Source organism: Phoenix dactylifera, chromosome 9, assembly GCF_051530095.1.
Source record: "Phoenix dactylifera cultivar Ajwa chromosome 9, Ajwa_hap1_PhDact_Kaust_v1.1, whole genome shotgun sequence".
NCBI classification, from domain to species: Eukaryota; Viridiplantae; Streptophyta; class Magnoliopsida; order Arecales; family Arecaceae; genus Phoenix; species Phoenix dactylifera.
In genome coordinates this window covers 18340966-18354768 of record NC_143198.1, presented here as the reverse complement: position 1 = coordinate 18354768, position 13803 = coordinate 18340966, and the positions used below count along the sequence as shown (strand labels likewise).

General features: G+C 41.7%; 1 protein-coding gene across 2 annotated transcripts; it reads right to left on the bottom strand.

The window, feature by feature from the left end:
- Nucleotides 1-572: 572 nt before the first annotated feature.
- Nucleotides 573-11693, bottom strand: LOC103713532 (excitatory amino acid transporter). 2 transcript variants are annotated; one of them, XM_008800493.5, is made up of 3 exons: nucleotides 11484-11688; nucleotides 11218-11355; nucleotides 573-826 (listed from the first exon to the last, which is right to left on the bottom strand). In XM_008800493.5, the coding sequence occupies exons 1-3, from the start codon at nucleotides 11572-11574 to the stop codon at nucleotides 810-812; spliced, it is 246 nt and encodes an 81-aa protein (XP_008798715.1). In that variant the 5' UTR covers nucleotides 11575-11688; the 3' UTR covers nucleotides 573-809. The 2 variants fall into 2 exon arrangements, with proteins under 2 accessions (XP_008798715.1, XP_088560446.1); XM_088704320.2 differs by lacking the exon at nucleotides 573-826 and adding an exon at nucleotides 11067-11107 and having other exon boundaries at nucleotides 11484-11693.
- Between the last annotated feature and the right edge of the window lie 2110 nt (nucleotides 11694-13803).

Here is a 13803-nt window from a genome sequence, read left to right as displayed (position 1 = left end):
CTATGCAATATCGTAACCACATTATGCTGAAATTTTTTTCTTTTCATTACTGTTATCTTTCTATTCTAACTTAAAGAATCGAAACATCTCCCACCGAAAACTCTCTAGCAAGCATTCTTTCTGCAGGGTTAGGTTTTTTTTTTTTTTTTCGGGGCCTAGATTGGCTTCAGACTTCTGGCCGTTCTCCTTAAGGCATCGAAGAACCGGGGAATGAATTCTTTATAGGGCGTCGTGTATCACCGTCAAGGATGTTTCCACGCGCGTCCTTGCACTTGCCCCCGAAGAAAATTCAGTGTTCTTTTCTGGGCCATGTGATCAAATTTTCTATATGGCATGGAATTCTTGCAACATTTTGGCATCTGCATTTAGTACACACCAGAGGCCTCAAAACAGTTTCGAGATTAGAGCTCCAAATAAGGATATGCAACAAAGCCTCTTGCCGCTGGATGCAGTATGCGTGAACTGGTTTAGGTAAGAGACAGGTAAACCACAAATTGGATTGGGCAACAACCAACCATGAATAATGGATTGCAAGTATTGCATGCTAGCAATTGACTGATTTCAGAAGAGCATTGAAAAACCATTCTGCTGGCAATAGCTGTCCATTAATTAATTAAAATTCTGTGAACCCACAGCTTATTTTAAACAAGATCTTAAATTCACACACAGTAGAGATTGAGTGTACGATAAATTGTTGCACGAGCACTGCTGGATATGGCAATTTTCAAAAAGAAAGATGTGATAATGCCTACGAGAGTCCTGCCCCCATGTTGCAAACAAACAACTGGCAAACCATAGCTCTCAAAGCACTAATCTTCATCATCATCTGCAACAAGATGAGATAACTTAAGTCTAGGTTACAGGATACTGAAAGCATAAAAGCATAATATAAATCTTCACAAATGATCCTGTTATCTAATGAAAAATCATTTCACAAACAGGAGAAATGAAAGTAAAAAGTACATTAAATTCAGTCTATCAAGCATTCATCATCTAAACACTGAAACATCCGGTCAGTCATGCAACAGGAGGCGTTTTGACAAAGTAATTCAATTACCACAAAACAAGTTTTCCTTAAGTGTCACCTTGGTCTGTGATATTTGGATATATTGAAGTTCAACAGACTATCACATTAACCACCTGTATTTTAACCGCAGGCATATATAAGATCAAAACCATGTTAGGTGGTCTAGAGAAGCCGCTAGAATTTAGCATAACCGTTATATCATAACCATATTAGGAGCTGATCGATTAGGTGCCAGCAATCCCAGTTTGACTAGTAGTACGGACTGATTCAGTTTTGTGGTTATATTATTTATTGCTTATTTTGCAGATGTTACTGAGAAACAAGCAGTCACTTCAATGGGCCTGTCCCAAGAACTCATCATCAGCAAGGGCTGGAAATGGGCCCCAGCCAGCCCAACTTTGGCTTGGGCCTTGGGCCAGCCCCGAGACAGTATGGGTTGAGCTTGGACCTAAAAATAAGGTCTGAATTTTCAGCCAAGCTCCATCATTGCTTGGCCTGACCGGCGCCTGACTGGAAGCTTGAGCCTGGAACCTGACCCAATCTTGGCCCAAATTCTCTCAAGAGAAATCATGTTGTAGTTGAGTCATCAACAACCTTCCTTTACAAAACTGATTAGCTCTAGCTGTGTTGGTTGTAGTTTAATGTGTAAGCTTCTATTACGGTCATTTAATATTGATCTTTTGCTAAGAGTCTTTCAGGTCAGGCTGAGCATTTTGGGTTAATCAGGAGAAGAATTTTGGGCTAGTTGAGCCAAGTTGGGTTGGGCCCAGCCTTTCAACCAAGCGGGCTGATTTGGAATGGACCCGATTGGGGCTCGGGCAATGCCCAAGCTCAGGCTCAAGATGGGATTCAGGAAAAAATGCCAGCTTAGGCCCAGCCCCTAAGCCGAAAAAATTTACGGGCTGTGCTCAAGTAGGGGTGTGGCCCTACCCAGCATGATTCCAGCCCTATCTTCAGCAGAAGATAGCTTGATCAATCGGTAGTCATGGGAAATCCACTTGTACCAAACAATGGGCAAAGAATATAATGACTGTTGAGCTAATTTGATAAACAACAAAACAACCAAGTTCTTTAGCTGCCCATAATACAAGGGCAGGATTGCTACATCTAACCCTATGACAGAGAAATTGCTTAAGATGTGTCTCCAAAGTAAGCAGCAAATTGCAATGGTTTGAGCAATTTTTATTTATTTTTAATTATTATTTTTTTCAATGTTAAGTTTGGTGCATGCCAAGCTACCATGAAAAGCCATTACAAAATGGTCTCATCAGTAAAACTACAATCGTCAGCTTCTGGCCTTCACGGATCTGATAAACAAGCAAAGCAAGTTTATCTAAGACTACTACAGCACATGTTATAACATTACTAAAGATTTCAACAAAAAAATCAAAAAAAATCATTTTTATGATGGGTTTATTCACAATAATTTAATAATTGATGAATGACCCATAATAAACTTGATGGATGAGTATAAAGTATATGAAGCAGAATTAAATTAATGAATGATTCAAGGTAAGCCTCATAAAAACAAAATTTTATTCTCAAATAATTGTATGGAATTATTGATTTCCGATCAAAGTAGAGTACTTTTGATTTTATAACAATAGGTGATAATAAGGGTCAGAACCCTAACACATAAATTCACCAATGAAGGAGGTGAGATCCCAAAGCTTTTGTGCCCCAAGCATACCCTCATCTACTAATGAGAGAATTATATGACTAATTTGTCCACTTCACAAGTCAAGTTGGATGTTACCTACATTAGGGGCATTTAGTTCATTGGATATTTAATGAAGAAATTTTTATGTAGGCATCACTCACATGAGTTTTTTAGCTGATATCTCCCTCATGCTCCTACAGTAGCTTAAAGGGTACAAAACTTTCATGTACTACAATATTCCTAGTGAGATGAGATCTATCAATCCCATTGTAGCTAGGTCTACAAAACAAACATCAGACATAATTTACAGAATGATCAGATGCTTAGCAATAAAGTATTAAGATATTAAACCAAACAATACCTCCTCATTAGCCAATTTTGATAGAATTAGCTCAAATTAGTTAGCTTTAAATAATCAACATAAGGACCAGTCTATTTTCAAGAATGTCCCTGAAAGATAGCAAACACATAATTCCATCTTATGTAAAAAAGATAGCAAACCACATACACCTTCAAAAACTTAGCAAACCAGTCAAACATCATCAATAATACTCCCAAACCCAAAACAATAAGCATAAACCCCTCATTTAGTCATTTATTGCAGAAAATCAACCCCAATATATTGAAAGTATTAGCAGGGCAAGAAGAAACCTGTACAATCACTCTAAACACTCTAGTTCATGAAATCAGCTCAAAGCCTTATACTTCTCCATAATTAATTGATAACTCTAGCCTTCTTTTTTCTTTGGAGAGAAAGGAGGGGGTATAGAAGAAACCCGTACAATCACTCTAAACCCTTTAGTTCACGAAATCAGCTCAAAATCTTCTCCATAATTAATTGATAACTCTAGCCTTCTATTTTCCTCAGAGAGAAAGGAGGGGATATCTAGGATACCCCCCATCATTTGAAAAAGAATAGAATAATACAATGGGGTGCCATGTAAGACCAGAAGCAGTCCAAAATCTCATTGCGGGAGATTAAACTTTAGGAAACACATAAGGCTCTCCAAGAGCGAGCCAAGGCAATGGCTGCTTCTAGGATAGAACTAGATGATTTTTTCTTCAGGAAAATCCTTACGTTCCACTCTCGCCAGAGTTGCCAGCAACAGCCAGTGGTAGTTGATCCCAGGATCTTCAGAATGGCTTGGGCAACCTCTTCCTTCTCTAATGGGTCCATGTGAAAGAGATGCTGCTCTACCTATCTTCAGTTTATCCTTGATGACAATCCATAGGCTTCTAGAGGAAAAAACATTGAACAAAAATGTGGTTCACAAGTTTGACAGCTGCACCACAGAAGTAGTTTTGATCCACCACCCAACCTTTCCTAGCAAGAAGTTTCTTGGTATGTAATCAGTTTTCCAAGGCTAACTGCGTGCATGTTTTGACATTTTTGGCACCGCAGCTTTCCACAAACAGGGGCAGATGATTCCTCCTTTGTTATGAACTCATACAAGGAATATGACCATGAAACTCCTGTCTCTTGTTAGCTTCCAAAGGGAGTGATCTGAGGCTCTTGAGGATGTGATTTGTCAGAGTAAGCCATGAGGTCCTCCAGTTCATCAGCTTCCACCAAGTTTAGCAGCCTATTAATATCAATTGACCAATTTAATTCCCTCCATCACCATTGGGACGCTATGGAAACTTTGGGTTTAAAATCCGAGTTGAAGAAGTGGGGACAGCCATTCATCCTCCCAAGAGCTTACATATTTGCTATGTCCCAATCAAACACGAGGGAAGGCCAAAAGGCATCCGGAGACCTGTCAATATGCTTCGATATCGATGAGAATCCAAGGTTCTTCCTTAAGCTTCTAAGACCTAAATTTCATCTCAAGTAGTAGCTTACTCCACTTGGTATCTTTATTAGGGATAAACATGGTATGCCAAACTAGCCCGTACCGACTGGTACAAATCGGTCCGGCCAGCTACCGGTATGCCGGAGCCGTGGAAACCAGTACAGGCCGGTTCCGTGCCGGAGACGAAGAAGACGAAGAGAAAAAGAGAGAGTGCGGGGAAGAGAGGGAGAGAGACCACCTTCGGCCGCCATCGGAGAGCCGCGGAGAGGCGTCGGAGGCCGGTGGGGGCCGGCGGAGCCCGGCGGGGGGCGGGGGAACCCACGGGGGCGCGGCGGAGGCCGCGGCCGCGTCCCCTGTTTCGACGGCCTTCGTCATGCCCCCGCGGGTTCCCCCGTCTTCCGCCGCCCCCCACCGGCCTCCGACGCCCCTCCACGGCTCTCTGATGGCGGCCGAAGGTGGTCTCCCTCCCTCTCTTCCCCGCGCTCTCTCTGATTCTCTTCTTCTTCCCTGGCTCCAGCGGAGAATAGCTTCCTGGCTCATACCGCCCGGTTTCGATACGAACCGGAACCGTACCGGTCCGGTAGGCAACCGGTCGCCTACCGGACCTGGTACGGCGGACCCTGGGGATAAATGTCCAAGCCCATTCAGAGAGTAAGGCGACCTTCCAAATCTTTGATGTCGAGTCCTCTTTCCTTGGATTTCCAAACATGGGACCAATTAACAATGCAATTGAACCACTTATCTGATCTTTATCCTTCCAGAAAAAGGCATGCCTTCTTCTATCAATTCAAGATAGAACCCATTTAGGTTGCCTATAAATTGCCATGCGGTAAGTCAGAAGTGCCATAAAAACTGCATTCAGTAGAGTGATCCTCCCACCATAGGAAAGCTGTTTTCCTTTCCATGAAGGTAGTCTAGAATCCACTCTCTAGAAGAGGCAACCATGCACTTAATGAAGAACCTAGGTATACAAATGGCAACCTGTCCGGTTGACAATTAAATAGCTCTACAAACCTCTGCACCTCCTGCTCTTCAATATTCATACCAACAATAGAACTCTTCAATAAATTAATCATGAGGCTAGTCACACTTTTAGAGGAGAAGAAGGCCATCATGGCTATCAACTTTGAGGTTGTACCTTTATATAAGAGGATAGAATCATCTACAACTTGGAGGGCTAAAATGGATCCAACATAGTGATCATTTTCCAAGCCGTGACAGTGCTGCTAAACCAACTTGTTGCCAAAGCTCAGGGAGAACATTGGCAGCCAAGATGAATAGACCTAGAGAGAAATGATCATGCTGCCATACTCCTCTTTGCCATGATATTCAACTCCTGAGGTGACCATTAGTTAGAACTCCAATCAAGGATGTGCAGAGTAGTTCGTTCACTCAATTCCAAGTGGGTTCTACCATCATCAGCCAGAAAGATTCCCCATCTAGCGAACCGAATGCTTTTCAGTGGCGAAGAGGGAATCAAGTCAGCTTGGTTAGATGACTTTCATCGGAAAAGCCAGATGACTTTCTTACAAACCTCCCCCCAATCTTGCTATTGATCCAACTAACCAGAAAATCTCTAGCCTTGAGCACATCCAAATGACAACCACTTCAGCTTATCAAAGGCCTCTCCAAAATCTAATTTGCAAAAAACCCCTTTACCCCTCTCAGTTCTCTTACAGTATGAGATTATCTCATTGGCAGTAAGGAAATTCTCCAGAAGTTACTCGTCTTCAATGAAGCCAAGCTAGGCATCATTGACAAGCACAAGAAGAAATTTACCAAGCTTTGAAACCAAAACTTTAGTTATGATTTAGCAGAGGCTACTAAGGAGACAAATTGGTCTGAAGTCCTTCATGGAAAGCTATCCCTCCCTTTTGGGAATAAGAGTTATATAATAAGCAGAGTTCAACCTGTTCAAATTGAGAGTTCCTGCATGAAAAAAACTCGTAGAGAGTGATGGGATCATCTTCTGGAAACCCCAGTATCATTGAAAGAATAAAAATGGGAAGTCATCCAGAACTGTGGCTTTGGATTTCCCCAATGAAAAGATTGCTGCCTTGATTTATTCAACAATGCACGGTTTAATAGGCTCTGCCAAATCAACAGAAGGCTGCCCATATAATAAGTTCCAATTAGTGGAGCTAGGGGAGGAGCCTAAAGAAGAATAGACTGCTGAAGAAGTGATGCAATTTTTCCGCTATTTCCTCTTGAGACGGCATCTTCATACCATCTAAGGAAGCAACAATGTTTCTACACTTGTGCCAGAAGCTACCTTATGAAAGAACATGAGGTTCTTATGATCCTCTAATAATCAGTCACAAATGCGATCTCTAGAACAATTATACTTTATCATAAATCTCATTAAGTTCATCCTTAAGGATTCTTCTAGAAGTTATCTCAATAAGGGTAAGATCTGCAAGCTCCTTTTTATCAAGCCAATCAATTTTCCAGATAAGTTTCATCATGATCTGTTGATTTCGAGTCTTCTTGGCAGCAGTCCACTGTCTATGAGCAGCACTCCACCTTCTAAAGTTTTCTACCCAACCTCGTACCACACATGGATTGCTTCTGACAGATATACAGTTGTTCTTGATGACATGTCCAAGTCTAATTCCATTGTCTACCAATGCTTGAAATGGAAGATAATAGACTTCTTGAAATGGAGGTTGAACTCGAGCAATAGGCATATGGTCTGAACAGCTGTTAGGAAGGCCCTTCTGAATGGTGAAGGCGAACTTATCTTCCAATTCAGCTGAGAGAAAGAAGCACTCCAGTTACCTGTCCCGTAGACTACTCCATGTAAAATCACGTCTTTGATGTCAAGATCAAGCAACCGTAACTCGTCAATAAAATCACATAATTCCAAATTATACTTCATACTCTAAGGATTTCCTCTATGATCAACCAGAGACTTTGTGATGTTAAAAGTCTTCGCCCAAAGCCTATATATCAAGAAATTCATCTCTGATGTTGACAGTTCCTTCCAAAAGTCTAGGCATAGGCTTCTCTCATTTGGGCCATAAACGATGATGTAGGTCTAAGTCAGACAAAGGGAATTGCACAGCAACTCAAGTGTAAGGGAATAGATTCCTTTGTGGGATCATAGAAGAGAAAACATTCTAATGTTCCAACCTATTAGGATTCCTCCAAAAGAACCTATAGATTCTAGACAAAACAAAACATCAAATCAAGACCCTTGAATGGACTTCAGGTAGGATTGGGAAGGTCAAGCAGTCTCAGTTTCTTGCAAAGAAAAAATATCACAGTTAGATTAGACCAGAAACTCTTTAAAAGCACGACGCTTCTCAGATGCTTCGGCTTCTTGAACATTCCAAGTGAGTAAAATCATAGAGGAAAGAGAAAGAAATAAGCAAAGGTAACAGTAAGCTTCTAGCCAAAACAAACACCAAGGAGGAGCGATCAGCTTGCTCTAAGAGCGGCCTTCTATTTTTTAATGCCACGGCCACCTTCAAGATAATATCAGCTTCTTTGTCATCAAAGGAGAAGGTTTGCCCAAGTCCAACAAAACCTCCTGAGAGAATTCATGCGGATAATCATAGTCTCCAAGAACCATTTTCATAAGATTAAATGTAAATCTTGTACATCTATTTTAAATTTCAATTGCTTCCAATTCCAGTGTTCTTAAGTTTACAATAATTCTATGTTTAATCATAAGAGAGTGATTACTGAAGGCTAGATTTATCACTTACGAGTCCATGGCACAGCTGTCAAAAAAGAAAACTGCTAACAGCAGCACTTTTGAGGCATGATTTATATCTGCCCTGCACTTAAAGTTTCAAATAAAGCAACAAATGCATAAGTCACTGTTTTGTTTAGCATCTAAAAACCTAGAAGGGTCGACCCACCCACAAAAGAATGTCAGTCGATCACGTCCCTATCTGCAATAACCAATTCGGACCACCAAATGGTTCAACCATTTGAACTGCCCAAGTTGGGGGCTCTTATAACCAGCATTCCATGTTGGGAAGCATGATTTTCTTTTTTCTACAAAGATGAATTCAAAGTGAGAGGAAAAAAGAAGGGAGGAACAGGGATGGTGATCCACCCAGTACATCAGCCCTAAGTGTGTCTCATCCATCTTCTTTTACTAATTTGTGAATCTCATCGCCATAGGCATTCCAAGCCAATAAATGACGAGGCAATCGCCATCTCTTCTCATTAAATCTGCATTCAAGTCCTCACATCCTTGTTGCCACCATAATCAGCCCCAAATACCCTTCTAATTGGGCATGTACTTCTTTTGCTATGAGGGTGTACACCACCTCCATTAGGTGGGATTATCGCAAGCTCATAGTCAAGTGCTTCAATTCTGTACGCAGCATTTTAAACAGTCATGGAGACAATGAATCCTAGTAAAAGGACTTAGGGAATGAGAATGGTTTAACAAAGATCTTCATCAGGAAAGGCGAGCGGTAGTAAGGTGGGCGATGGAGTGTCTGCTAGGGTGACTAGATGGCTCTTAAGGTGGTGGGAATAAGGTGAAATTAGATTACAATCAAACCACAACTCAATAGATTCAAATTGGTGATTAGTAAGGGCATGACCCAACCCTTAAAATGGCTGGGTTGAGTCACTGGTTTAAAACCACTGGTGGTTATTGTCTTTTTGGTTTCATTCCTGGACATTTTTATTAATGCCAAATATATTTATTGATGTAAACCTTGTCACTAACTACTTTTATCTCTTTGGAACCTAGATGGGTCTTTAAATTTTATAAATATTTATTCATAAATATAATTGGTAAGAGTAAAAATGTTTAAGAAATTAACAGGATGAGTAATACACATGGACAAGAAAGTCTTCCGTGAGAGTCATAACCCTTCTCTTACAACTCAAAAAAGTAAAAATGACTGATAATTAATACTAACTACACAAATATACTTTTAAGAAATAAAAAAAAAAGATTTCAAAACGACATTAAAAGACAAAAAATTAATAAGTATTATCTATGATTGGTTTTGGTCATTTTTGATCAAAACTAACCAAAACCATCAAAGCCCAATATTGGAGGTCGATTTCTCTCAATTTCAACCAAAATCAATGTTTCCATTGGAGCAATCAACTTTAGTCGATACTTAAAATCTTGCTATGTAGGTTGATTGGATTGTTTGCATACAACATGCGAGGTCATGGTTCATTTAACTCGATATAGGATTAAATGTGACAAAAGAAAAAGGAAAGGTTTGTAAAAAAATAAAACAGCAGTTAGTTATGGGCTAAAATGAAGTGAAGAAAATAGGACCTGACAAGCCCATTCGGATATTTAGGACAGAAAATCAAGATTTATCAACATGCAACAATTATTCTCTAAACTGATGCTGCTGCAACATTGATACATAAAGCCCCTCTTCCATCTAGTACCATGAAAGCACTTAATAGGCATCATGAATTAAAATCACATGTTTTTATAATAGTTCACAATTGCGTTTTGTTTAGCAATAAGTGAGATTCCTCAAATTCGTAACACATTAAAATTCACATATGATCCAGAACTTGTTTATTTTCATCATTTTCTTCTTCTACTTCTTCACAAATAAATCAGCAGTTAGTTACGGGCTAAAAACAAGTGAAGAAAATAGGCTCTGATAAGCCCATACTGATGTTTAGGACAGCAAATCAAGATTCAGATTCATCAACATGCAACATTTATTCTCTAATTGATTCTGCTGCAACATTGATACATTAAACCCCTCTTCCATCTAGTACCATGAAAGCACTTAGAAGGCGTAGTCAAATGAGTTGTTTTTAGAATAGTTCACAGTTGCGTTGTGTTTAGCAATAAGTGAGATTCCTAAAATTCATAGCACATTAAAATTCACATATGATCCAGAAGTTGTTTATTTGCGTCATTTTCTTCTTCTTCTTCTTCTTCACAAATAATTCAGCAGTTAGTTATGGGCTAAAAACAAGTGAAGAAAATAGGACCTGACAAGCCCATGCTGATATTTAGGACAGCAAATCAAGACTCATCAACATGCAACGTTTATTCTCTAATTGATGCTGCTGTGACATTGATACATTAAAACCCTCTTCCATCTAGTACCATGAAAGCACTTAAAAGGCATTACGAATTAAAATCACATATTTTTAGAATAGTTCACATGTTGTGTTCTCCCTCCTCTTTCTCTCCCTCCCTCTATACTTCAATAAGTCCTGACATTCTCCCTTTATTTTTGCCCATGTACCTGTTCCCTGCTAGCATTGCAGATCTTAATTCTCAACGTGCTAGAAGTTATCAGGCCCTTGGAGGAACCTAGCAAATTGAAATTATGTAGAAGTATGATTATCCGGTCTTGTTCACTAGTCAGGTAAAAACATTAAGCTGACTCTTGATAGCATGGAGCTGGTGATGATTTCACGGAGACCACATCATCTTCCATGGCTTACTGCCTAACCAGAATCATCTACAACTTGGCATCTACCACTATAATCATGTGTTAGATTATCATAACCTTTCCCTTTAATATCTATCAAAGGAATCATCCATTGCAAGCATACCTTTTCCCCTAACGATCTCCTTGATAAGTTTTATTTTGCGGATGAATCAAGAACCTTAGCATCCCCGGTGACCTTTTTAAACTCATCTTTTAGCTTTCTTTAGAAAAACTGATGATATTTCAGATTGCATTCGATAGTTAGGGGGAAATTAAGAAAAGAAGAACGTGAAAAAATGATCGGAGATAAAGAGAGATAGGGGGGCAGGATCGGAAACGAACCAAAGTATCTGCGCTCGTTTGCGGCCTTGGCCTTGTCGAGCAACTTGTCGAGATCCTCCCTGAACTTCTCATCCCACTTGACGAGCTGGTTCACGAAGATGGCACCAAGCCCCATCCCCAGCAAGTGCTCCCATGGGTCTGCGATCCAATCAAACCCCTCAAACTAGAGATCGTAATCCCAAAAAAACGAATCGGAGAACAAGTTGATGTCAACGAAATGGGATTAGGGTTTGGAGGGGAAAAAGGGGAAAGGGAAGAGGTCATACGCCGCATGTAGGGAAGCTTGCGAAGGGCGTTGGAGTACAGCTGCGTGCCCAGCCCCAGTAGGGCTCCCACTACCGTCGTGGTCGCTGGCATCTTACCGCTGCGTCGCTGCTCTGCTCTCCTCTTGCCCTCGGCGGAAATTAGTGCCTACTAGCGGCGCAAACCCCCTTTCCTTTAACCTTAGGAACGTGCGGTGTGCGCTCACATATTCGTGAAATTGTAGTGGGGAGGGGCCTCACTGAAATATTCAAAAAAAAAAAAAATCTAAAAATATAATATCCGAAAAAAAAAGCAGTTTTAATAAGTTTGATGGGTGATAAAAAAGTGACACGGAGGAAGGACCGATGGAGTCGCAGATGGGGGAGCTTAGGAGCAAATTATCCATGCATTACTCCCTTCCACGGCAGCATGAGGTCCTATGGAGATAGAAGTCTAGGATATAATGGATTAGGGAAGGGGACCGTAATACCAGATTCTTCCACCAGTCGACGATTATTCGGAGGCAGAGGAACATGATCAAAGTTGCCAGAGGCGAGGATGGGCAGACTATAGAGGATCCAGATGCTATTAGGTGGATTTTTTAACAGTTCTTTCGGGCCAGTGGACAGATCAGGTGAGCAGTAGGGTCAGCACGTTGTACAACTCCCACTGACCAGAGTCTCGGAGGAGGAGAATGCAGAGTTGATCAGACCGATCACTGCGGATGAGATTTAGGTGGCATTTTGGTCCCTAGCTGTGGACAAGTCCTCAGGGCCAGATGGCTTCTCACCCATATTCTTCAGGAGATACATACCATTGATCAAACGGGATGTGGTGGGGGCCATCCAGCAATTTTTTAGCTTAGGTATGACGCGGGCAGATTGGAAGAAGTCCTTTGTCATACTTATCCCAAAGAGGCAGGATGCTACAGAGTCAGGTAACTACCTGCCGATTAGTTTGTGCACCACCCTGTACAAGGCCACGATGAAGGTACTAGTGGCCAGATTGAGGTGTATCCTTCCGAGGCTTATTAGCCTAGAGTAGGGTACCTTTGTCGGAGGCCGGAGTTATCCGATAATATCCTTATTGCCTACGAATTCATACATTATCTACAAAAAGCCTCATGCTAGAGGAGTCTCATGGGGATCAAGTTGGATACGGAAAGGGCCTATGACAGGGTGTGTTGAGATATTTTGCAGTGTTCACTGGTAAGCTTTGGATTTCATGAGGATTGGATAGGCTGGGTGATAGGGTGTGTTAGGTCTCCTTTCTTTACCTTATTGCTCAACAGGACGCCTACACACTTCTTTGAGTCCTCAATTAGACTGCGACAAGATATCCACTATCCCCACTATTGTTCATTCTGAGTTAGGATGCGCTCTTTAGAGCACTTCGACATGCGGTGGAGACCAGAGCCCTAGAGGCATACAGCCCAGGGGCGGCGACCATTCATGTATCACATTTGCTTTTTGCCGATGATTGTCTGCTTTTGGTGTGGGCTATGAGGCAGGCAGTGTGGACTATACGGAGGATTCTGGGAGAGTACTGTGTCGTGTCTGATCAGCATGTCAATCGAACCATGTCAGCCATCAGTTTCAACCCGAAGACCAAGCCACAAGTGAAAGCATCCATCAAGGAGATACTACGAGTGGGAGAGCATGAGGGCACTATAAGGTACCTAGGTTTCCTATCACGGGCCGACGCCTCTGCGGTAGGAAGTGTAGTGATATTGAGCTTAGTATTAGACGGAGGATTAAGGGGTGGCAGGTGGGAGCATTGTTAATGATGGGCAAAATTACATTGGTACGATTTGTCCTTAGCTCGATCCCAATCTATTTGCTATCAAACACCAACGTGCCGGTATCACTTTTGAGGTCTGTGGAGCAGCTATTTAGGAACTTTATCTGGGGCAGACAGGAGGGAAGAAGGGGTGTCACCTAATGGCGTGGAAGGTGGTTTGTCAGCCAGTTCTCAGAGATGCCTGGGGATCCAATCACTGGTAGCAAGGCGGGAGGTACTGGTGCTGCAGCATGCTGCTAGATATGTGCTGGAACCTGAGAGACTATAGAGTGCCTTACTAAGAGCAAAATATGAAGTCTCTACGGTGGCTGCGAATTTTTAGGCTGGGCGGCAGTACTCGTTTATGTGTCGGGACATTTGCACTCATGCATCGGCGTTGCTAGCTGCAATCAGATTGGAGGTTGGGGACGGGTGATCCATCGAAGTCCTGGAGGATAGGTGGGTTCTTGAATAGCTGCTGTACCAAGTGGCTACCTTCGTCAACTTAGCGAGGTTGGAGGGTTGTAGGGTGAGCGATCTGATGGTCCCGGATCGGAGTAGGTG